Raw genomic sequence first — 22,667 nt, 5'->3', positions numbered from 1 at the left:
AGGGACAGATCTGTCATTTCGAGTACAAAAACACCCTTCCAAAACTTTTCAGAAATATTTGGATCATTTGTAGGGCTCACAAAGATCTTTGGCAGCAGCTTTTAGAAATATTAAGAGTGCAGAAAGCTTTCTGAGCAGGGTATCCACAATCCATAAGATCTAGATAGGACGGGGATACCCATTCTAGATTACAATCACAAATGTACTGGCCTGAGAAGTTCAGCCGGTTGGAAACCGTGCACGCCGTCCATGATTAGCATGCCGACAATTGAAGAAATCCCGGACAGACATGGGTCCTCCGCTCGAATTGTGGTATTTTCAATCCTACCTTCCTACCTTCCTTGCATTTTCTTGTTCAATCTATGTTCAGGAAACAATACGATTTGGCTTTCACTTATCGTTCAAATCCTCCTCAGCTGCTACTAGATGCTATATCTCCGGTGCTCTCTTTCCATGTCGATCTTCAAACTGGAGAGGGCTTCGATTCAAACATTCTAAAGGTGTGTTTTGGGATGATTTATGAAAATTCGTGTGAACTTATCATAATCATCCAATGGTAATAATGAATTAAATATGTCCCCCCACTCGATACAATTGTAATGCCACGAGCGTTAGGACGCATGGAATGCATTGGATTAAGTCACTGGCCTTTTTATAAGTAGTGTTTTCCACACAATACTCTTTCTGTGGTGGCCTACTTTGTGGTAACTTTTACTCGGCTGGCTTTCACTCTTTTTTTAATTAGTTAGCTCTTTTTAGGGACTTCTCTTACGTGTCATCCCTTCTATTACTCGAACACGTGACGTGGTGACTGCTCTGATACCAAATATTAAGCACCTAACCAATATGCTAAAAGGCACAGAGCTGATGCGACCTCCAAATATGACTATTTCAGGGTCACAAATGATCTATTGAGTCGGATCCTCATCAGACGGCATTAGATTAGGCCTTTTAAATTTGTTCCATATCAGATTGGGTCACACCTAGTCTCATACCTAGGTAAGACTCCACCTAAGAGCTTAATATAATATAAAAAAGAGACATACACCAATATAAGAGAGACGTTAAGACAGAGATTGTAAGGGGTAAAAGCGTTTCTTGGTCCACCCCACCACTTCAAACTTAGGAAATCGGTTTTAATAAGTCCTCCTCTCAGTTACATATACTATGGATAATCTAGTCTCACTTTAGTGTGATCAATTTTATGGTTCCGTTATTAGCCTTGGCTCCCATTTGTTATTCTAAAAAGAGGCTTTTTGACAAAGGTGTTGGCCAAGAGGCTGTTCACGGTGGGGTCTCTAAAATCAGCTCATTCACTTTTTAGTGCATGGTTGAGATTAGTCTAACTGAATAACAGATTTTTCAATCTCAGTCCTTCACCAAACGAATGAGCTGATTTCAGGCAACACACTTACGGCATGTGTGGCTACCATGTATATTTTTTCTCGGGATGAACTAATGTTAGGGTGGGTGAAGTGGCTAAAAATCACGAAACAAAAATAAGGAAACTAGTGTCCCGACATGATGAGAAATGGTTAAAAAGCAGGAAACAAAAAACTCAAAATAGGATCGACTTTTTACTGATTTTTAGTCACTTCTTACCCTCATCTAAATCGTGCCCTATCGAATCTCTCTCCTTCTCCCACCCACCCTACACCTCTCTCACCACTTGGGGGCCGTTTGGATACGGGGATTTTAGAATCCAGGTTTTTAGTTTGAAAACAGTGTAAAAGAAGGTTAGAGACAAAAGAAAGAGAGGACCAGCTGCCGTTTTTGACTCATTTTTTACTTCTCTCCCTTCTTTCCATCAGCGAGAGTAGTAGATCCTACCATATTTCCAAGTTTTAGAAATCATAGGATGTATGAGAGATTTTTAAAACCTGATTTTCTTGCTTAAAATCAAGAAACACTGCCAGGATAGCATCCAGCAGCTTGATTCATACCCTCTTTTACACCGTTTTCAAACTAAAAACATGGATTCTAAAATCTGCGTATCCAAGAGATTCTAATTTATCATAAAAAAAAACTCCTAGCTGGCTTCATGGCCTTAGTTGCAACGAGGATAAATCAACTCATTGATCAATGACTCAGATAAACTAATCATGATTAAGAGGTAATCAACAGATTAGATGATGGCCCACCAAATCAAAGGCGAGTAAATATGTACTAAGCATGTGTCTTTCCAAGAATTTTCATTTTGGAGAACCTTTTCTTTATACCTCGAGTTTTGTTGCCATAGGGTGGGAGCCCAACACTTTAGAGCCAAGCATTGTGGGTGTAGGCCACCAATTTACTCTTTTTTGGTGGCCTCACTATTTTACACTTTATGATGGGGTGGGGCCCACCACTCTACATCTCATGTTTTGATGTGATGGCCCACCATCTCCATTCTCCACACAAACTTATTATAGGGGCCCTACCATTTAACATCTCATGTTAATATGTTATTGATGGGTGAGACCTGCCATTTTACACCTTAAGCTTTGGTGGGTGGGGCCCACCATCTTTACCCAAACCTATGCATAGGATAGAGCCCACCATTTTATCCCATATGTAACTGATGATGTGAGGTCCACCATCTCTATCCAAACCTATGCATTAGGGTGGGCCCTACCATTTTACATTTCATGTTTTAATGGTGTAGGGCCCATGGTGGGCCATTCACCTCTAAGAAAAATGCCTTTATTCTTACGCCGACCAGAGAATTTTCTTCATATGAGTTGTCGTTTTCAGAAGTATAGGGACAGATCTGTCATTTAGAGTACAAAAATACCCTTCCAAAACTTTTCAGAAATATTTCGGTCATTTGTAGGGATCACAAAGGTCAGGTTAAGAGTGCACCCATCGAGGACAAATCTGGTTACTTCCTCTTGTCTTCTTCTGTTCTTAATTCATTAATTAGGGTTAGTTGTTTTTCTGTGGGAGGAGAATACTTGAAGGCTTTTTTGGTTTGCTTTTTGCTTTTATTTGATGATATGAAACCATAGATAAATACCCACAAAGACAATTTGCCTGAAATTTCAGTTTGTTTCTTATCTGGGTTGATGGAGCAGCTCGTGAATTTCATCATTCGTCCTCCAAGGTGAGACCCAATTCATTTTTTTTATGTTGCTTTTATTTGGGTTCTGCTTATGTTATTTGAATCCTTTTTCTGTTGGGTTATGTTTTACTTGTGCTGAATTAGGCTATTTTTTTTTTTTTGGTAAATTGTTGTTGGGTTTTTGTGGGTTGCTTTAAATTGCCTGTTTGGATTGAGTGGATTGGGATTTTGATTAATTTGTTGGTTGTTTCTGTGTAATTACTTTGGTGGGGTTTTGATATGGATGTTGAATTCCATTTTTTAAATTCTTTTGGATTGAGTGGATTGGGATTTTGTTTAATTTGTTGGTTGTTTCTGTGAAATTACTTTGGTTGGTTTTTGATATGGATGTTCCATTTGATTTTTTTCCCTTTTTGAATGGCTCAATTTGATTTTTTTTTAAAATTCTTTTTTCTTTCCTTAATATGATTCGGAGTTCTTTTTTTGTAGTTTTTTGTGAATTTTTTGTTTGGATTTTTCATGTGGTGTCATGTGAGACAGGGTGCATGATTTTTATTTTTCTATATTTGAATTCCAATTAGAGATGTTAACATAGAGGGGTTGTTTAGAGCACTATATGCCCTGATTTGTTTAACAGTTATTATTTCTATAATTATGTCATATATTTTTCTTACCCGTGTGTGTTTCTCTGCGAATTTAATAAATAAGCTTCCAATGGTGTATATGAGAACACTACATGAGTTGTAAATATGAGGTGCTCCTCTGTCTCACCATTGTTATAAGTGGTTTAGAAATCTGAAGACCATACTATTATTAGGTTGCTTCTATAATTCTAATATAATTCAAACAATAACTATAGAAAATCCTGGTCTGTACTTGCATATGTAATTTCATATCATTTCAAAAAAGAAGAAGAAGTAATTTCCTATCTTTTTCTGGATGATCTAAGATTGACTAAAATCAAAGATGAAACCCTGGGATTTCAGTGTTTGGAATTGGTTAAATATGGAGGTCAATAACCAAGTGGTCCACATGTGTTGAAGTTTTGAAGACCAACCATAAAAGCAGAGAAAAGAGCCAAAAATAGGCCCAGCTGATTATATTGCATCACCATGATCGTCAGGAGAGGGGCACACCTGGTCTTATTCTACTGGAAATTTCAGGGAATTGTTTTCTTTATTTTTCTTTATTTTTGGCAATTCTTTGCTGTTATTTTTGGAAGGTTCTAAGATGGTGTTTTAATAAGCGTTTGTTTAGGAATTTGGATTTTCTTCTTTATGAAGTTTTTTTTTTAAAAATTTTAGCTTAAACTAGAAGCATATTTACTTGTTTAAAAGGTTTTGGGACTGGGAATGAAATCTAAACTTGGCAGATTGGATCAGAATGAGAGTTGGGATTTTTTTTTTTTTTTGGAAAAGGTACAAGAGTTGGGATGTTATGAAAGATTGTTCGATATAATAGGATACATCTCGAATCAGCTACGCAAGATATGATATAGAGGGTTGGCTGTATATACCCATATGAAATCTAAACTTTGTCGCTTGGATCAGAATGAGAGTTGGGATGTTATGACAGATTGTTCGATAGATACATTTCGAATCAGCTGCCCAAGATATGATATGGAGGGTTGCCTGTTTATACCCATATATTGTCCTTATTTAATCCATTTGATTTGAGACATTTTGCACATTGGATGATACAATGTGTATTGAACCATACAATTTGTTATGCATTGATATGCCAAAAAAAAATAAAAAAATCTCATGTGTTTCGGACCCATAGAAAACATGAAAATGGGGTTTCTAAAGGGAGATGATTTTTCACCCCCGTAGGATTATGCACCCCCCTTTTAAATTGATTTGACAAAAAAAATCGTTGAAGTCTGCCGGTTCACGTTAAAAGGGGGGCGCATAATCCTACGGCAAGGGAGTGGGGGGTGAAAAAATCATCTTCCTTTCTAAAACATTCAATTTCCTTTCTTCTTTTGTTTTTGTTTTTGCATACATCATGCATGCGTGGGAACAGCGATAGAAGTATACTGAGGATTCCTTTTTTCCTTTTTACTATTGTTCAATACGGTATTAGGGTTAGAGAAAAGAGAAGCAAAGAAAAGATAAGAGGTGAGAAAAGGAGAAATCGTGAATCGGGAAAAATAGATTATGACGTCTCATGGTGGACATCACCTTTTATAATAATAAATTATTATATTTACAAGTATACCCCCTTTTTTCTATCGTGGGCCAGCACTTTTTTCTATCGTGTTGCCTGTGCTTAATAATTTTCAGAGAGCATAATTCTTGTATATTTTGGATTGCAGAGCTGATTATAGCCCAAAAAACGACCTGTTGGATCAGGAGTTTATGCTAAAGGGACAATGGTTTCAGAGAAAGGATCTGGAGGTGAAGTACCCTTTTTTCTATTTCTCATAGCTTATTAGTTCTTAATGTGTGGCTGTGTGGCCTTTCATAGGTTTACCTTCTTAAAATGTAGAATTCTATTCATAGTAAATAGGGTATCTTTGGTTTCCATAACAAAAGAGACAGTAACTGAGATGGGCAATATTCCAAGAAAAAAAAATCTATAAAGTAAACCATGAAATAGTGTGTGCCTAACTTGTCTTCTTGCAATGCAAGAAAATTGAAGAGGCTACAGTAGGAAATTTATATCATATCAAAGCAATAGAAGGGGATAAGTAACTTTAGACAAATAAGGTTGTATAACACTTCCAGGTCCCCTCCCCCTTGGAAGTTTAAGAGGATCTTTTTGGTGATGCATGATTTCGTATCACGCGTGGCTGAGTTTTGATGTTCCAATATTTATCGGGAAGGGAATTTGTTAGCTGATAAGTTAGCAAATTTGGGGGGGATTTGCACAAATTTACTTGTTTGGCATGCTCTCCGACCACTTTAGATGATTTTGTCTTTTGTTGGGTAAAGTATTCCCCCCCTTCGGTTTGTTTTTGGCTTTTGCTTTTCTTTCCTATTGTAAAATTTCACATATTCATTAAAAAAAAAACAAGAAAGAAGAAAAGAAAAAGAATAAGGGGGAGTTTCTTTTGTTTTTAAAGGTAATTTAGGGATTTTATAAATTGACATAAGTGATAGGAAGGGGATCCTATCACCTCAAAAAGGGGATGGAGTTCATTAGACTTGTGACGGGGGTTAAAAGGGAGTGCATTTAATCGAGAAAACAAGTTATAGTATGTTTTCAAGAGAGGCCTCAGGTAGGTTTTAAGTTAATTAAGTAGGGGTATTTTGGTCTGTTTTGGGGTTCTACTGATGCCCAATTTGTGAGCAGAAAAGCCCCCCAAATTTTCGTTTTTTTCTTTCTAGGTTTCATTGATTTTTTTTATTTGAGGACTTTGGACGTCTATTTGTGTCTTTTGGGGTGTAGATTTTTTTCTTCAAATGATTAATATGTTAATAAAAACAAGGGTCAAATCCTTACAGAGGAAAGGACCACAACTGCTGCCTACATAGCAAAAGGGCCAAGGTTAAAAAACACTCATGTCATTACGAGACACCCCACAATTTGCTAGCTCTATCGATTCAATTTCTAGGAGCTATTTTCTTTTTTTCGAATTCCTAGCTGTGCAAACGACTTGACTGATCGTCTTGCCGTGCCTCCATGGATTTAAATTTCGGTTTCGGTCCCTACTGAAACTGATTTTTTTTTTCAAATTTCGGTCATTTCGGCCGAAATCTGAAATTTCGGACCAAAACTTCGGATTTCGGCTTAAATTTAAAACCATGGATGCCACTAAAGCCCCTTTTGTATTCCGCATTATCATTGCCCATAGATGTGCACATGTAATCTTCTTTTTTTTTCACTATTCAGTCATCTCTTAAAAAGGCAGAATGCGCAATTATCTCCCATTGATGAACATCTTTTAAGACATGTCCACCTATGGCTTAAAAGGTCGTTATACACAGTTGTTACTAAACTTGATATGTCCAGTTGTATCTATTGTTTGATTTTGAAAATCTGTATCTGAAATTAATGCCTTCATGAAATTGAATATAACATTATTCTTGAAGTAATCCTTACTGATGGATTGCGCCCATATCTCACTTGGATGGTGCCTTTGTTCACTCCCAGCGTACTCATTCAAATGTTTTATTGTTGATCTGGTTGTTCAAAGAGTAGTGGGTGTTTTGATGCTCTTATGATCATTTGGATGTCAAGAAACACATAATTTTGTGATATTATATGTGCATATGGTGATTTAAATTTCTGAAATGATTCTATTAGACAGTGGCCAGCCTTTAAATAGACATTCTTTAACCATTTTGCAGGTTATTAATAATCAAGGGAATGTACTTCAGTGTAGTCATTACATGCCTCTTACCATTCCTGAAGGAAAGGCACTTCCATGTGTAATATACTGCCATGGAAACAGGTATGTCAAGAAATACTAGATTAAAAAAGTCTAATATGTTCTAGGGGCTTCAGTAAAGCTATTGATGTCCATATGGTGTATACATGTCAGACAGAATGGCTACTTACACTGATAGAAATGCAATTAGGGGCAAGGTATTAAATTTCGGTTTCGGAATGCGTCTTGCTCCTCACCGAAACTGAATTTTTTGCCGAAAATTCGAAATTTCGTTCGAAATTGGACGAAATAAAAAAAGCAATATTTTATCCGGGCTGAAATTTCAGGCGAAATGAAATTACCGAAATTTTGGTAATTTCACCTGAAATTCCAGGGAAATATTAAATAACAAATAAAATATACATTTTAACGGGGTCCCTAAAATTTTGGACCGAAATTTCAGGAAAACGAAATTTGACCGAAATTTCGAAATTTCAGTTGAAATAAAGTGACGTTTCGAGGTTATCCAATTTCGATTTCGTTATCGACCGAAACCTGAAATTTCGGATTTCGGTCGAAATTTAAAACCTTGATTAGGGGTACAAAGAGCCAGTGTACATGGGGAAGTGATATATTCGCCCCCTTTCCTTCCCTGGGCCAGCCCTCTCTATTGTATTTATGACTACCCTTTTACACTACAAAGGGGTGTGCCCAGGAAGAAAAATGGGTGAGTATACCATCCCCTATTAATGTTGGCAGTGATTTGTTTCTTTGATACTTGTAGATCTGAGGATTTAATCATTCCTCTGTTCCCTAGTATAAATCACTTTTGATGATGTGCTTGCAATAGTCCCCTTTGATTGAAATTTATTGAAACCAAATTTTGCTCAGTGATAAGCATTCGCTACTACTTATATTTGTAGCTTCTTTGTAATTTTCTGTTTAGAGATAGTTCAAAAGGAAAGAGTCACATAATTATACCTATGACTCCATGTAGTTGAGTTTGTTTTTACTGATACTATATCTTGCTTTACCAGTGGGTGCAGAGCAGATGCCAGTGAAGCTGCTATTATTTTGCTTCCTTCATACATTACAGTATTCACCCTTGACTTTTCAGGATCCGGGCTCTCGTCAGGAGAACATGTCACTCTAGGATGGAATGAAGTAAGTCTTTAAACAATTAAAGAATTCAAGTTCTGAAAAATTTAAAACAGCCTCTCTGTAAAGCACGGGTAAGGCTGCGTGCCTGCGTACATCTAGCCCTCCCTAGACCCTGCACTGGCGGGAGCCTCGTGCACTGGGCCACGCTTTTTTTATTCACCTATTTAGTGGTGTCATTATTTCTGTTTTATGCTTGTAAATTTCAGTCCCATGGTTTTCTAGTAACTTTCTTTCTAACAAATCTGTAATTAAATGTTACCATTCCCAAAAAAAAAAATCCGTAATTAAATGCATTTCAGTACTAACATGTTGATTGCCACATAAAGCCATCACTTGTCGAATACATATTTTGGAACAATATTTTGAATTGTTGCATCTTTCAGTGTTATTATCACAAATCTATCTTCAACTATTAATGTTATTATCTCAATTGTTGCAAAGCTCGAAACTCCTCATGACACATATTCTTGTTGCTTTGGTGGATTATTTCCTCCTTCCGCCATGGTCCACAATGATTACCGACCAAATATGTTCTGATACCAACTACTGTAAACTAGTATGAAAGAGGGAGAAGAAAAATACAGCAACCAATGGATCTAAGAAGATAACGAAGAAGATAAATATAGTAAACCTTAATATTCTCAATACAAAACAAAGCTATAACCAAGAAAGTCCCCTTTTCTCTTCCTTTCTTTCCCTTATGTATATCAAAGCACTAGGTATGATACCCCCTCTACATGAATATTCATGCAAATAAATAAAATAAATTTATTAAGCACCCCCGTCCCCCCCAAAAAAATGTATGGCATACAATCCAGTTCAACCCGATCATCGTAACTTTATCCAAGAAAAGATCAAGCGGTAAAATTTGTGTCCCGTATATTCCTACGCAAGCACAGTTAGCAGATACCTTTACAAAAGCAATATCTACAAGCTGGCTACCTCATATCAGTGGCAAGTTGTGAATGCGTGATATCTTTGTAACAACTTGAGGGGGAGTGTTGAGATATAGCGGTTTATGCATGTCTACATAGGTAAAATTGTACTTTCACTTCTTTCTCACTTATTAGTGTCATTCTTGTAAATAGTACATATAATTAATATATAAGGAAGAGAATATGATTTTAAATTTCCACTGAAACCAACACGAAACAATCGAAATGTTTCTGTTTTCATCCCCACCGAAGCATATATTGAAACTGAAACTCATACCGAAAACAAAATCGTAGGCGTTAGTGTTAGGTTATATCACTATGTATTAGATAATTATATTTATATGAATTGCATGTGAAAGGCAGTGTATGTGTTATGTATGAATATTTATATGAATTAGATGTGAAATGTGGTATGCACTGAATTATCAGATCTGCGCGATATGTTATGTCACCAGGTGTTCGATGTTAAACCATTCTAGATTCTTGTATTGCTTAAGTGATGGTTTCTAAGTATGTGTTTTTGTTTATTCTTGAATTTCCTAATGTTTCATTCTAAAATTTTGACATTTGCACAAGTTTCTACATGTTCTACGCCGCCGGGGGCGGGGTGGGGGGGGGGGGGGGGGGTGTGGTTCCTTAGTTCATGTAAAGAAAGAAGAAATTGAAGAGAAGAAGGAAAAAAGGAGGCAGAGAAAGTTGTTTTTTCATAGAGTTTAACACCCAACACAATGACTTTAAACCTTTTTTTTATAAACATCACTCTTATGATTAATTACAATCCATGGAATTAGGGCCATACAAGATGGATCCTATTTAATTGACATTAAAATAACACTCTACTAAAAAGAATTACATAGGTATAGTGTAAAACTAACTTAAATCCCAAACTAGCTTAGTCTCTTCCTTGTTCTAAAGATTCGCTAAAAATAGCTTCCCAGGTAGAAAGACTTCAATTCCAAAATAGAGATGGATGTTATATCCCAGTCCAATTAACATTCCAAAAAACACCATTTTCTAGAATCCTATCTAGAAGTTTGTAAAAATCAAACAGAAACCACCAGAATTCCTTTAAAAATGAAATGACTATACTTTCAAATTTTTTTTATTAAACCAAGACCTATGCGACCACCCACTGACATCAGCATGATGCCAAGGTGACATAATTAGACTTGGGAACGAATTCAGGCATGTCTTTCTTGTTCTCTTCTTTTCTTTTTTCTTTGGATTTGATGGATTGAACTGTGGGCCATTTCATGGTTTGTTATGAACTGTTTGTAGGGTCACGACATAGGCCCAATTTTGGGGTTACTCTGAAGGGTCTATGAGAGGGATCCAGTAGCATCATCCCCCCTTTTATAGTTGTTTCTTGGTTCTTCTTTCCTCGTTATTTGTCTGAATGCTTCGAAAATACAATTTACTTGATGACATTTTAAAGAATGTAGGATGTTTTATCGAATAGTTTTTCACTTTCCATATCATAGTTCCTTTTGCAGTCTTCAAGCTTTCAACTATTTCATGTATAACCTCGTTTTTTCCCCTTCAACTTACTGATATCTGATATGGTTGGCTGTTTCCAGAAAGAAGATCTCAAGGCTGTGGTCAATCATTTGCGGTCAAATGGGAATGTATCTCGCATTGGTTTGTGGGGGCGTTCAATGGGTGCCGTAACAAGGTTTTCTTCACACTATCTGATCTTCTATTAGGTTTATGCTGCATCTTGGGCCTTGAATGCCTGGTCATACTGTGATTCACTCGTATAATTGGGTGATCTTTCTGCGAACGATCGTATCGAGCAAGAAATTTATTGGTCTGAATTATTTCATGATGAAGATTGCAAAAAAGAAAGAAAGGAGGAGGGTGGCTGCTAGGCTCCTTCCTAAAGACTTTCTGAGCCCCCCCTTGTGCCACATGTACTCGATCAGATTCGTTGATCCGACCGGAGACCTCAAGTCTGGCCAAATGTTGCTGGGAACACCTTGATCAGATTATCCTCCCCCCTTGATCTATCAAACCTGATTTAGGATTTCGACTAGAAAATTTCAACTGTTGATTTTGATGTCCTTTATCTTACATATGGGATGTCAGTTCGGCATGTGCCCAAGAGCATGTGGGTCCCCTCATGGTGTTCTAAAAGATCAACGGTCTCTATTGCACATGCATGTCCCCATGTGTTGGCCAAATATTGATCATTAGCATTGATCCTGATGGTGACTGTTTGTCTACTTGCTCTCTTTCTTGATCCTAGATAGGCAATTATGCAACATCTTTGTTCAATAATTCTTGAGTCGATGGAAGGTATTTAAGAAACCAGTTTCCATCTTGAAGCTTTTTAGTTGAGGCCTAAAAGAAATATAATGATGTTTGGGTTGTCTGTTCTATTTATAAAACACTTTGAAATTTATGTGTGTATCTGTATGTTTCCGTGTGCATAGCACATATATATGTAGGCCAAGCTGGAGCCAAGTTGAAACTCTGTAACCATTCATCCCTTTTGTTGGTGCCTTGAAGGCTTCCACTGCTGCCTTAAATCTATTTCAACATTGTTTTCATCTTTTTAACATCTAAACACAATAAGAATTGTATCCATATTGTTGCGTTGCTTTTGTGAAAATGTTATCTCTAAGATAAATTGCAAATTGAAATTTGGTAGCCAACATTGTTCTAATATGTTTTATTTGGTTTTGGAATATTCTTTTGCCACATCATGTGCTCACAATAAGCTTTTTCCGAGCACACAGATCCGGTACCTTTTCGAATAGAACCAATACTATTTATACCAGTTACCACTGCTCAAGTTGGGTAGTTTCTCTTATTTTTACAGGGATTTCTTTTGTTGAAGTCTCAGAGATTGATTCATGATGATTTTCTCTATATGTGCTAAGAACACCATCCTTCTTGCTGACAGTTTATTGTATGGAGCCGAGGATCCATCAATTGCAGGAATGGTTCTTGACAGCCCATTCTCGAATTTGGTTGATTTGATGATGGAACAAGTGGATACATACAGTATTCGCATACCAAAATTCACTGTAAGTATATATTACATAAAACCAACTCTTTTGTGTGCTGATTTTACCGACCTATTTTGTAGATGTGCCCTCTGTTTTTATGTTATAGCGATTTCCTTTTATTCCCTGCCATGAATGTCTTTTCTCTCTCTGTTGTTTTTGGCTTAATGTAAATCTAAAAATTTTCTTATCCCGCACTTATTCTCCTGCTCCTGATTAATGAGGACGTCTGACCATATATTTAGCAGCCATTTGTGGTGATTGGGACCATTAATCTCATGGGCTACCATAGGCTATATGGTGGGAAATGCTCCCACGTCGACTGGAAATTCCATCAAGCTGGTCAGTGCCTGCAATCAATCACGAATCAAAAGCTTTAGCGAAAAAAACTATAAAAGTATCTTTTGATAAAGGCCCAATCAAGGTTCAGGATCATCTATTCATGGAGGGACTGGCAGTAACGGACTGGACTGATGTTGGTACCAGATTAAGCCATCGCCAAACATGTCTTCCAAGTGAACAGTGGGCTATGTGTATCCTCGTTAAAATGATAGCTATGAGGAAATACTCGATTTCCTGTGGGAAGCTACTGTTCGGGATGCCCAAATTTTTTATTATAGATGGTTTTGTTTTTGTTTTTTTTGCTTTTTTGGTGGGGGGGGAAGCACCGTTGGTAGGCATTGGAAAACCAATCCGAAGGGGTGTTTCGATCCAGAAAAATAGGAGGAATGGGATTCTGGGTTTTTACCGACAGAGGAGTGAGTCTGTCCAGGGAGGAGGTGCAGGAGAAGTTAAACATCCCCAGTAGTAACTCGTGTGGGAGGAATTAGAAGAAAGTGGTGAGGGCTTAAGAGGAAGTAAGTGGAGTTGTGGGGGCAGAAGTTACAGCCATGAATGAAGGCTTGGAAACCCTGGCAGGCCTAGAGTCAAAGCAGTCTCGGTTTAGCTCTTCTAAGAAGGGTTTGGAGGTGGATTTTGATATGGAGAAGGGGGCCTGCTCGATCAATAACCAGTCGAAGGTGAATAGTGGAGCCACGGTTAGTCCTTCCTAGAACTTGTTAAAGGCATCCTTGTAATTTATTCATAGTAAAAGAGGGATGTCCCCCCACTGCAATAGTGTTTAATCAGGTTAAATGAGTGAAGAGTTGGATATAAGCTTCATAAGGATTTCCTGTTTACCATATTTTGTTTATAAGGCTGAAAGTTTCGTGTCAATGTCTCATGAACATGAACAAACTTTTGTGTTTACTTAGCATGAAATTCCCTTGGCCATTCATTATCTGCTTACGTATTGATGCCATAGCTTACCATATATTCTTCATGATATGTATTTACACGGATAAAAACTAATTCAGTGTATTATTCTAGGTGAAGCTTGCTATCCAATACATGAGGAAGGTTATCTTGAGAAAAGCGAAGTTCGACATAATGGATCTAAATGCCATTAAGGTTTATTCTTCCCATAAACTAATTTAAGAATTGTTGATGATTAATTTGAAACATTTTGTTTGTTGGAAATCCTGATTTTGTTGTCGAAATCAAATGGATTAATGTCATATAAGATCTTCATTTTTTAAGCTTTTTTGTTTGTGGGGAATCTTGATTTTACTGTCAAAACTAAATGGATTAATGTCATAAGAGCTTCATAATGTAAATACATGCTGCTCTTATCATTCAATAAATAAATACGTGCTGCTCTGGGGCTGAATTTTTTGAAAGTCATATGGGTCCATTTCATACCCAATTCTTAGTAACTTCTTGAACAATGCCATATTAGGATGGTATTTTTTTTAGAGTTATTCATCTCCAATTCATATTTATTGTCATTGTATTCATGTTATTTTTTTTATTTGATCCCGTCCTAATAACAAATTAGCTTCATTAGCCATAATTTATGCTCTCTCTCTCTCTCTCTCTCTCTCTCTCTCCTCGTACATATTCATCTCCAATTCATATTTATTTATTCATATTTATTATCAGTATCTTTGTTTTAATGATTTCATCCCAATACTAAACTAGCTTGGATTAGCAAACAAAATAATCACTTTTTTTTTAAAAAAAAAACTTTCAAAGAATTGCACTGTTGATCGATCTCCAAGGCTGCTACATCCCTTAAGCTGTGCCATAAAACTTGCTCACAGTGGTACGGTTGAAAATTCTCCATGTACAGCTCAAATGAAACTAGTAAGGTCAACTTTCTATATGTTTTTGGACACCCAGGTCCAATTATCCTTGAAAAGGGGGATTTAGAACTAATTCATACGGCACACTGAGGCCCACCTTTCATTGATACGAACCGTTCACTTGATAGGACCTGCTTTGAATATCTTATGAAGCAAAAATCGGACCAATAATCTCCAAATCTTTCATCCAGTAATATGTTTTTTTGTTGAATATGGACGATAAAAAACTACAATAAGCAACTGTTCACATTCAACGACAAACAATACAAATTATTGGATGTTATGATTGCATGATCAACATTGTTCTCTGCTTTACATTAACCACTAAAGCATATAATTAAGAGTGAAGCCAAAATAACACACTCCTTACTCTTGTGATTAGAAAGGATGCACAATAGACTTATAGACTTATACTTTGTCCCATATGGTCTACATAGATGACAGCTAAGGAAAAAGAAATTTTTTAATGTAAAATGTCTTCAGAAACCATAGATTTTCAAATTCTATTTCTTGATCACAGTCTACTTTTCATATTTCACAATCATTGGATTGCACTTGCCTTGAAAAGCATTGCCAATGGGCTGGGTGGAAGAATTTACTCCCTTTTTTGTTGGTAACTGACCACTACATGTGCTCTCTCTAACCATGTCATAGGGTAAAGAGACGGTCTGTCCTCACATGTTTTGGGGGCGTCATCTTCTGTGGCTAGCAAGTTGTTTTGTATCAAAGGTCTTACTGGGTGGGGTATATGTTTAGAAACAACAAATGTTTTATCTTGTAATGAAGTCATATTCTGGCCTATTAGGAAAGGTGAATGATCTTCTCTATGGCCTTCTTATATTGTTCAGGAAGTTCCGGAAGAAATAGTGCTAGACTTTTTTACTGCAATTTCTGGGGCTTCTCAGCGAAATCCTGGAACATGGATACCAGCTCACATAATTGATAAGATGTTAGAACTATGTAGATGTGCCAATTTTTCTTAATTGCATGTATCTAGATTGTCTAAATGAGATGGCAGATTCTTTAGCTAGAAAGAATGTACATAGTGATACATTGACTGCAGGAAAGTCTCTGCCCCTTGTGTAATTTGTTTCTCTTTTTTGAGAAGCTTTTCCTTGTCATCACCTGTCCACCCAAAACAACTTTTTCGGCTTAACATTTGTGAAACAACCAGTTACTCCAAAAGCTTAAGCTGTTGGAGAACGTGTTATTAAATCTTTTATACTTTAACAACATTGATGTGGATGGTCATAATACAATATGATATAGATATGTATAATTTGTTATTTAGTTTATGGTCTTTATTCTTGACATATTTATTGTTGCTTAATAGTCTCTTACTTTCTTTTATGTAATCTAGGCTTGATTATTTCATAAAATTTTGTTAGCATGTAGTTGATGCTTCATTGGGAATTAATTCTTTTATCATCTATTTCTTATAGGTAGCGCAGTGTTGTTTTGTCCCGGTTTTGCTAGGGCATGCCATTGATGATGATTTTATTCGTCCTCACCATTCTGATAGGATATATGATTCTTACGCAGTAAGTTTTTGGCTTTAGCATCTTTATGTATGTTTTTATTTGTGGTTCTTTCTTCTCTTGTTAATATTCTATGTAGTGCATTCTTTGTTTTATTGAATTCATTTTCTTCTTGCTCTGATGGATGATAGAATACCTTTAATTTTAGTTAGATTTGTATCTGCTCCATTTGCTTTATTACATTTTTAACTTAGGATAAATTCCATCCACCCATGAGCTCAAACCATATCCTAGTAACTAAGTAGAACTGTGGCCTGCACAGACCCTCCATTGGATGAAGGCGGCCTTTGACAGACAAAAATGTTTTTTTTCCTTGAAAATTGAATTCAAATGCCACAAGAATTCTGGACTTCTCTTCAATCAGTCATGCGTAGGTTAATGTCCTGGTTGATCTCTATTTAGATGGAATTCAACATTTATGCGTCTACAAAGAGAAGTGGGTCTTTCTAGAGGCTTTGCATTTGAGACGACGTGGAACAAAAACTTTTCTACTGGATTGTGTGGTTATAAGTTCAAAATGTGGTTTTCTATTGAACTGTTGAGTTTGTTGGCACTGGTTTGTGGCTTTGTAGATGTGACAAATTGCAGAGGCAAAGGCTGTTAACTAGGTCTATTACTTATTCTCGCTTCTCTTTGGTTCGACGCCAAATGGGATTTGTTCTCTCTCTGCTATTTGCTTGTGGTTTCTGATTTTGATGCTATTTCCTGCGATTTGTTCTCTCAACAGAATGTTCTTTCTCATTCTGTTCTTCCTGCTTCTGATCCACCTACTATTGGTAGTCCTTTGAGTGTCTACATTCGCCGAAAGAGATTAGATCTTCCTGCTCCATCTGGTCCGTCTCAGCCCGACTCTCCTGTTTCGGTGATAGAGGAGCCGAAACCAGCGACGAGAGAGACCGCCTAACTTTCTTGCAGTTTATTCCTCAATTAGCAACTTTTTTGTTTTGTTGAGGGTTCCAAGCAATGTACATTCGTTCGGTGTATGAGTGCAGGCCTTCTTTGGGTTTGTTTTGAACATTTGTTGTGGCTCCTAGAAGTGATTTTCAAGCTTTGGCCACTGATTCAGAAAGTATAAGATCAATTATAGCAACTGGTCGAGAGGATCAACCATGTGATGGAATTTTGTTGATGTTGCATGTAGCCGGCAGAGCTTTGAACTTGTGTTATTCTAAAGTAAAGTTCCACAGCTAAAATTGGCACCACAGTGTATTTGTAAGCATACAGCTTCATATAAATAGATGAAATTTTGTAAAAGGCAAGACTAATGTAATTTGTTGATGTTGCATGTAGCCGGCCAAGATTTCTTCTTGTCTTAACATTACTATTTGACAAGCACCGATAAGAAAAGATAAATGAATTCTAGGAGCCTTTTTGGTGAAATATAACCATGTAAGAGAAACCGAGAAATTGCCATCCTGAAAATTATTACCGCCAAGCATGGTTTAAAATTTCGGTTTCGGCACCGGACCCCTGAAATTTCGAAATTTCAACCGAAATTTCGGCCGAAATCCGGCGAAACAAAGAAAAGAATATTTTATTCAACATTAAATTTCGGCCGAAATTTCTGTAATTTCGGTTGAAATTCCGGTGAAATATTAAATTAATTAAAAAAAAAAGGTTTTTTGGGTAAAATTTAGGAAAAATCGAAATTTCGACTGAAATAAAATACTGTTTCGGGTTTTCATGATTTCGGTGTCGGCCGAAATTTCGGATTTCGGTCGAAGTTTAAAACCATGCCGCCAAGAACATTCTCCATTATTTTAAATTCATTTACTTCTGAGATTTAGGAACCGTCAGTGGTATTCATCTGAATTTTTTCCATAAAATTTTTAGGAACAGTAGTCCGTAGGAAAACAATTCTCCACCATTTTATTTCCTTTGATGCTGACTTAATTTATGAAACTTGCAGGGAGAGAAAAATATCATCAAATTTGAGGGAGATCACAACTCTCCACGTCCACGATTCTACTTTGATTCTATAACCATTTTCTTTCACAATGTTTTAATGCCTCCGAAGGATGCGTTTGAGGAAAATTATTTTCACACCATCACAAATTATTTTGACAAGGTAAGGGATCTGCCAGTGCACATAACTGTATGTTTGGATCCCATTCTTTGGAGTTTCCATTTTAATTGTTAAGTGATGATACCATTTACAGGATGATTGGGATATCGGGCATGAGAAAGGATATATAAATCTCACTGCCCTAGATTCATTGAAAGGCATGTCTTGAGAACCATACATCTCTATTGCAATGCATGCACTCGGTTTCAAATTCTACAATTTTTGGCTTTCTTTTTATTTTGACTCTCATCTCTATGGGTTACAGAACTCACTACAGACGGTACAAAAGTTGACATTAATCAAATATGTCCCAAAAGACCTATGAGTCGAATAGATGTAAGTGGCAAGTTTGCTTCATGGTTTGTTTTGGTTGATAAAATGGTGCAACAGATCATGTTAATTGCATTTTATTGATGATTAAGTGTATTATATACCTATTATCTTTCCATCCAAATGTTTATTTAGTTCATATTGATATACCATGGCATGCAATATTAGCTGCTAACAGTATTTCGACGATGCCCGTAAAAAGTGCTGTGTAATATATTCCTATGAACTAAAGAAGCCGATATAAATGTTTTTCAATATCTTTGACTTCCACAGTTTCACTACTCGGGCACTATCTTGGTATGATTACGGAATCATTCATAATTTAATGAAATTTCCCGCATAATTTGAACCTGTAAATAGCTAACACACTGATACGTGTATTGATGTAAAAATCCATTGTTGAGTGCTGGAAAGATGACTCTATAGAAAACTACACAATACTGCTGCTAGTTTCAATGGAGCAGAGATAAGTCAAAGTGAGCTGGAACAAAAATGGTAGGAGTGATGTACATGCTTAAGTTACTAAACATGAATTTTTTGATAACTAAAGCATTTTATTTTTGTAATTTGTTTGGTAGATGCAAATTTGCAAGCACTGACTATAGATGCATTAATATGTCATAAAAATATGCAAACACTAACTATAGATGCTTAGCTCATCCTTTCTAAGCAATGGAACTCTGACCATCTCAAACCCTAGTTCAGACCAACAAGAAACTCAAAATACGAATACACTTCTTATAAGCTATTGCATCAACACTGTATACTGACTCAAAAGAGTAGTGGTGACCTAATCCCTCCCAAATCGCAGGAGGTGTAAGTAGCTAGCTAGAGATTTCTCTCCCTAATGATGATGAGAGATATCATGACAGAGCTTGTATACCCTTTCAAAATTCTCAACTTGAGAATATGTTTAAACCATAGCATCCCCTATGTCTTTGATTGTCTTCAAGAATAAGAACCATTTGCTAATATCTGGCATCAGAGAATGAAGTAACCATGCCATTAAAGTTGAAGTTTCAGCTTCGCATCTGTCATAAGATGAATCATCTTTGTAGGTTCACTTACCTTCCCTTTAATGTGGCCAAGTTTTTCTTTCCCTCTAATAAGCATTCTTGTTGATTGAGACCATTCCAAAAAAAGTTGTTACATCTAGCTTGACGATTGTAATACGCATTCCCGGATTGTCATCATTGATACCTGCGTGGCCCATCCACACTACTTGAGGATGTTGTAGTACTGACTTCAGACATGAATGAGTAGAGGGCTACTAAAAAAAATACACAAAAAATCGACGCACTCCTGCAACTTTCTGACGGTCATACCATCACTGTTGCATAACTCAAACTGTAGAAATTGTGGTCCTTCAAATAACGATTAGGTTAATAGGTTCCGTATTCTGTACCTTGCTGTGAACCAACTCGGTTCTTAATATATTCTTTTTCTACCGTCTCAAAAAAGAAGAAGAAGGTTCCGTACATCTCTAAGTTCTTAATATGTAGATTTTTTTTAAAAAAATTTCACATCTTCATAATGAAAAAATTAGCAAACATAATTACAAGTCATTTTGACATAGATTCGGATGACCTTGAGGATACTGAAAAGTTCCCTTTTCTTGGAAACCCAAGAAGGGACTTATTTTTAACGAGTCAAAGATTACATCTATAAGGAAAAATATAGTAAGGAACTAAGGATTGGGCTTCCGTGAGGGACTGTTTACAAATGCCCTTCTATACAGTGAGGAACTGTTGATTTCTAATATGAGATGATTATTTGTAGTGATTTTGTATAGCAATTATGTGGTATAAAGTCATGATATGGCATTCCTCTAACGATAGATTTTGCTTTTTAATAATATGAAACTTATTGGGAAGGTGAAGCATATCTAGCACATTAAAACATTGTTAGAAATCATGGCTTAAGCAACTTTGGGCAGATCGTAAATGGACCATTTAATTATTTAATTTTTTATATTCATTTACCTGGAACAAACATCCTTGAATAACACCGTTATGTAGTTGTCTCCTTGAAACTACTGAGGTCAGTGTTGATAGTCTCTCATGGATTTAGCATTTTTGGGCACCATTTAATTCTTCAATTATCTAGAACAAGCTTTCTTGAAAGATGCCCTTATTCATTTGTCTCTTTAAAACTACTCAGGTCCCTGCTGATATTTCCTTGCAAGAGAAACAATCTGGACCAGAGGTATCTTCTTTGCCATATTCTTTTTATAGCTCTGGCGTTTCTGTTTTTCTCCATTGTCCATTCAATGAGTTTCAAGACATTACCAGCAGTTCTCACTGTACCAGAAAAATAAGATTTTTAACTCTGATAGATATCTGGTTGGGTACATAGCATTATAATGCCACATAATTACGTTCATGCTAAATGTTGCTAGAATCCTAAAGTACAATCCACTTACCATTTCTTCTTAATGCAGGTGAGAGGAAGTGAAACTGATCTCGGATCATCATCTTCAGGGTTAATTACTTTTGACTTCTCAAATGATCATTCCTCTAGTCCCCTAGCTCCAACCATAATAGATGGTCAATATTTGGAGTACTCATTTGATAGCTTAGCAGATTTTCCATCCAACGTGGAAGATGAAGAAAGGGTAGGTCCATTTATTCCTCAGGTTTCACATGTTCAAGCTTTAGGCTTTTAGCAGTTCTCTGTACTTGTTTCTGTTCACCATTGATAGATCAAGTGTCCTTTACCTTCGGCATAGCTTATGGGTCTTTAGTTAGAAGTCTTCGTTATGGTATATCCAAACTAACTTTCTTCTCTTTTGACTCAAGTGATTGTGTTTTGATCTATGTCACAAATATCTCCGAGATTTTCAAAATATAGCGATTTTATCGCGACATTTTGATAAAATGAATAAATCCCAAGAATTTAAAAAATAGTGATATTTTCATTTACCACGATAATATCACGATATTTATATGATATTTTTATTTTCTATTTTTTTTCTTAATTTATATATTTATATATTTTTCTAAAAAAAATATTTTTATCATTTTTTCCAGATATAAACCCAAAAAAAATAAAACAAATTTAATCTATCCCGAGATTTTCCCTGGCCGAGAAATTCTCGAGAACAATATTTGTGACTTGGGTTTTGATCTCTGCTGGAAAATGCAGATGTTTATGGAGGCAGTACTCGAATCACTGAAGGACTTGGCGATCAGACACCCTGAAGACAAAGATCAACCATCCCATCCGAGCTGCCTTCCTCTCGATACTTCACACGAAAATATCTCAGAATCTTCTTCCAAACAATGTACTGGGTCCACAGCGACAGGTTCAAGTTCCACATCAGCAACCAATGGTGAACACCCGTCAACTGACGTAAGCATATATGCTGGAACAACATTTGGTGCTCCGGTGTTAGCTGAGTCAGCAAGTATAAGAAATGCTACCAATGGTGACATGTTAACGAGTGTAGGGAGTTCATCGGATGGTCACGAGTCGACTCAGGATGCGGACGGGACAAGTGGCACTGTTGCCACGCTAACAGTAAAAAAGAACCCAGCCAGCCATGTCATGGATGGTTTGGTGCATCGTTGGGGTCTTAACTTCTTTAGGAACAACAGGTGAAAGAAAGGGTGCTGTGAAAATTGGGTTAAATGTGGAAATTGGATTGACAGTTATATATTGGGGAAGATAAAATAGCAGGGATCATGGGTTGTATTTATTACCTTTTTTCTTGTGTTTTTGTGGCAGTGGTGTTTGGTTTCTGGAAATGTTTATATTGTTTTGAGTGAATCATATTCTTTTGTCATGGGAAGGGATGAAAAAACAGGCAGCTGCCATTGATCTTTGTGGCCATCACAAGTACAGTCTATTTCCACAGGTCCCCCTCTGATTAAATGGGATCCCCCCCTATAGAGAAAAGTTTTGACTGTTGAAGATTTGCAGGCCTTGATCTTGCAAATGGGATAACCATTCACTTTGTGGTGACCATCAAATTAATGTTCATACTCACCAAACACATGTGATGCCTAGGTTATGGATCTTCTTGAGCATTCTCACTGGAACATATCCCACATTTTTTAGATCAATCAGGTGGAGTGAACATTGAAGTTCAAT

General features: G+C 36.6%; 1 protein-coding gene across 1 annotated transcript; it reads left to right on the top strand.

Annotated features, from left to right (window-relative positions):
- The first annotated feature begins 2,764 nt into the window (after nucleotides 1-2,764).
- Nucleotides 2,765-22,359, top strand: LOC143866721 (uncharacterized). Its single transcript, XM_077376000.1, has 15 exons — nucleotides 2,765-2,859; nucleotides 3,025-3,082; nucleotides 5,358-5,439; nucleotides 7,336-7,439; nucleotides 8,393-8,519; nucleotides 11,029-11,123; nucleotides 12,357-12,480; nucleotides 13,828-13,908; nucleotides 16,085-16,183; nucleotides 18,090-18,248; nucleotides 18,340-18,403; nucleotides 18,511-18,581; nucleotides 20,736-20,780; nucleotides 21,016-21,189; nucleotides 21,720-22,359. Exons 2-15 carry the CDS (start codon nucleotides 3,045-3,047, stop codon nucleotides 22,173-22,175), a joined length of 1,719 nt encoding a protein of 572 aa, XP_077232115.1. The 5' UTR covers nucleotides 2,765-2,859; nucleotides 3,025-3,044; the 3' UTR covers nucleotides 22,176-22,359.
- Nucleotides 22,360-22,667: the final 308 nt, after the last annotated feature.

This window comes from Tasmannia lanceolata, unplaced genomic scaffold (genome assembly GCF_043159265.1).
Source record: "Tasmannia lanceolata isolate RefF3 unplaced genomic scaffold, GAP_Taslan_0.1 ptg000002l, whole genome shotgun sequence".
In the NCBI taxonomy this organism is placed as follows: domain Eukaryota; kingdom Viridiplantae; phylum Streptophyta; class Magnoliopsida; order Canellales; family Winteraceae; genus Tasmannia; species Tasmannia lanceolata.
Note: the sequence above shows the minus strand (reverse complement) of the source record. Positions and strands in the feature narration are given on the sequence as shown.

Excerpts from the sequence above, each read along its gene's own strand:
- LOC143866721 (XM_077376000.1), top strand. The coding sequence starts at position 3,045 with ATGGAGCAGCTCGTGAATTTCATCATTCGTCCTCCAAG. Across the intron at positions 18,582-20,735 it reads GACCTATGAGTCGAATAGAT|GTCCCTGCTGATATTTCCTT; the intron begins GTAAGTGGCAAG and ends AAAACTACTCAG. Across the intron at positions 20,781-21,015 it reads AGAAACAATCTGGACCAGAG|GTGAGAGGAAGTGAAACTGA; the intron begins GTATCTTCTTTG and ends TTCTTAATGCAG.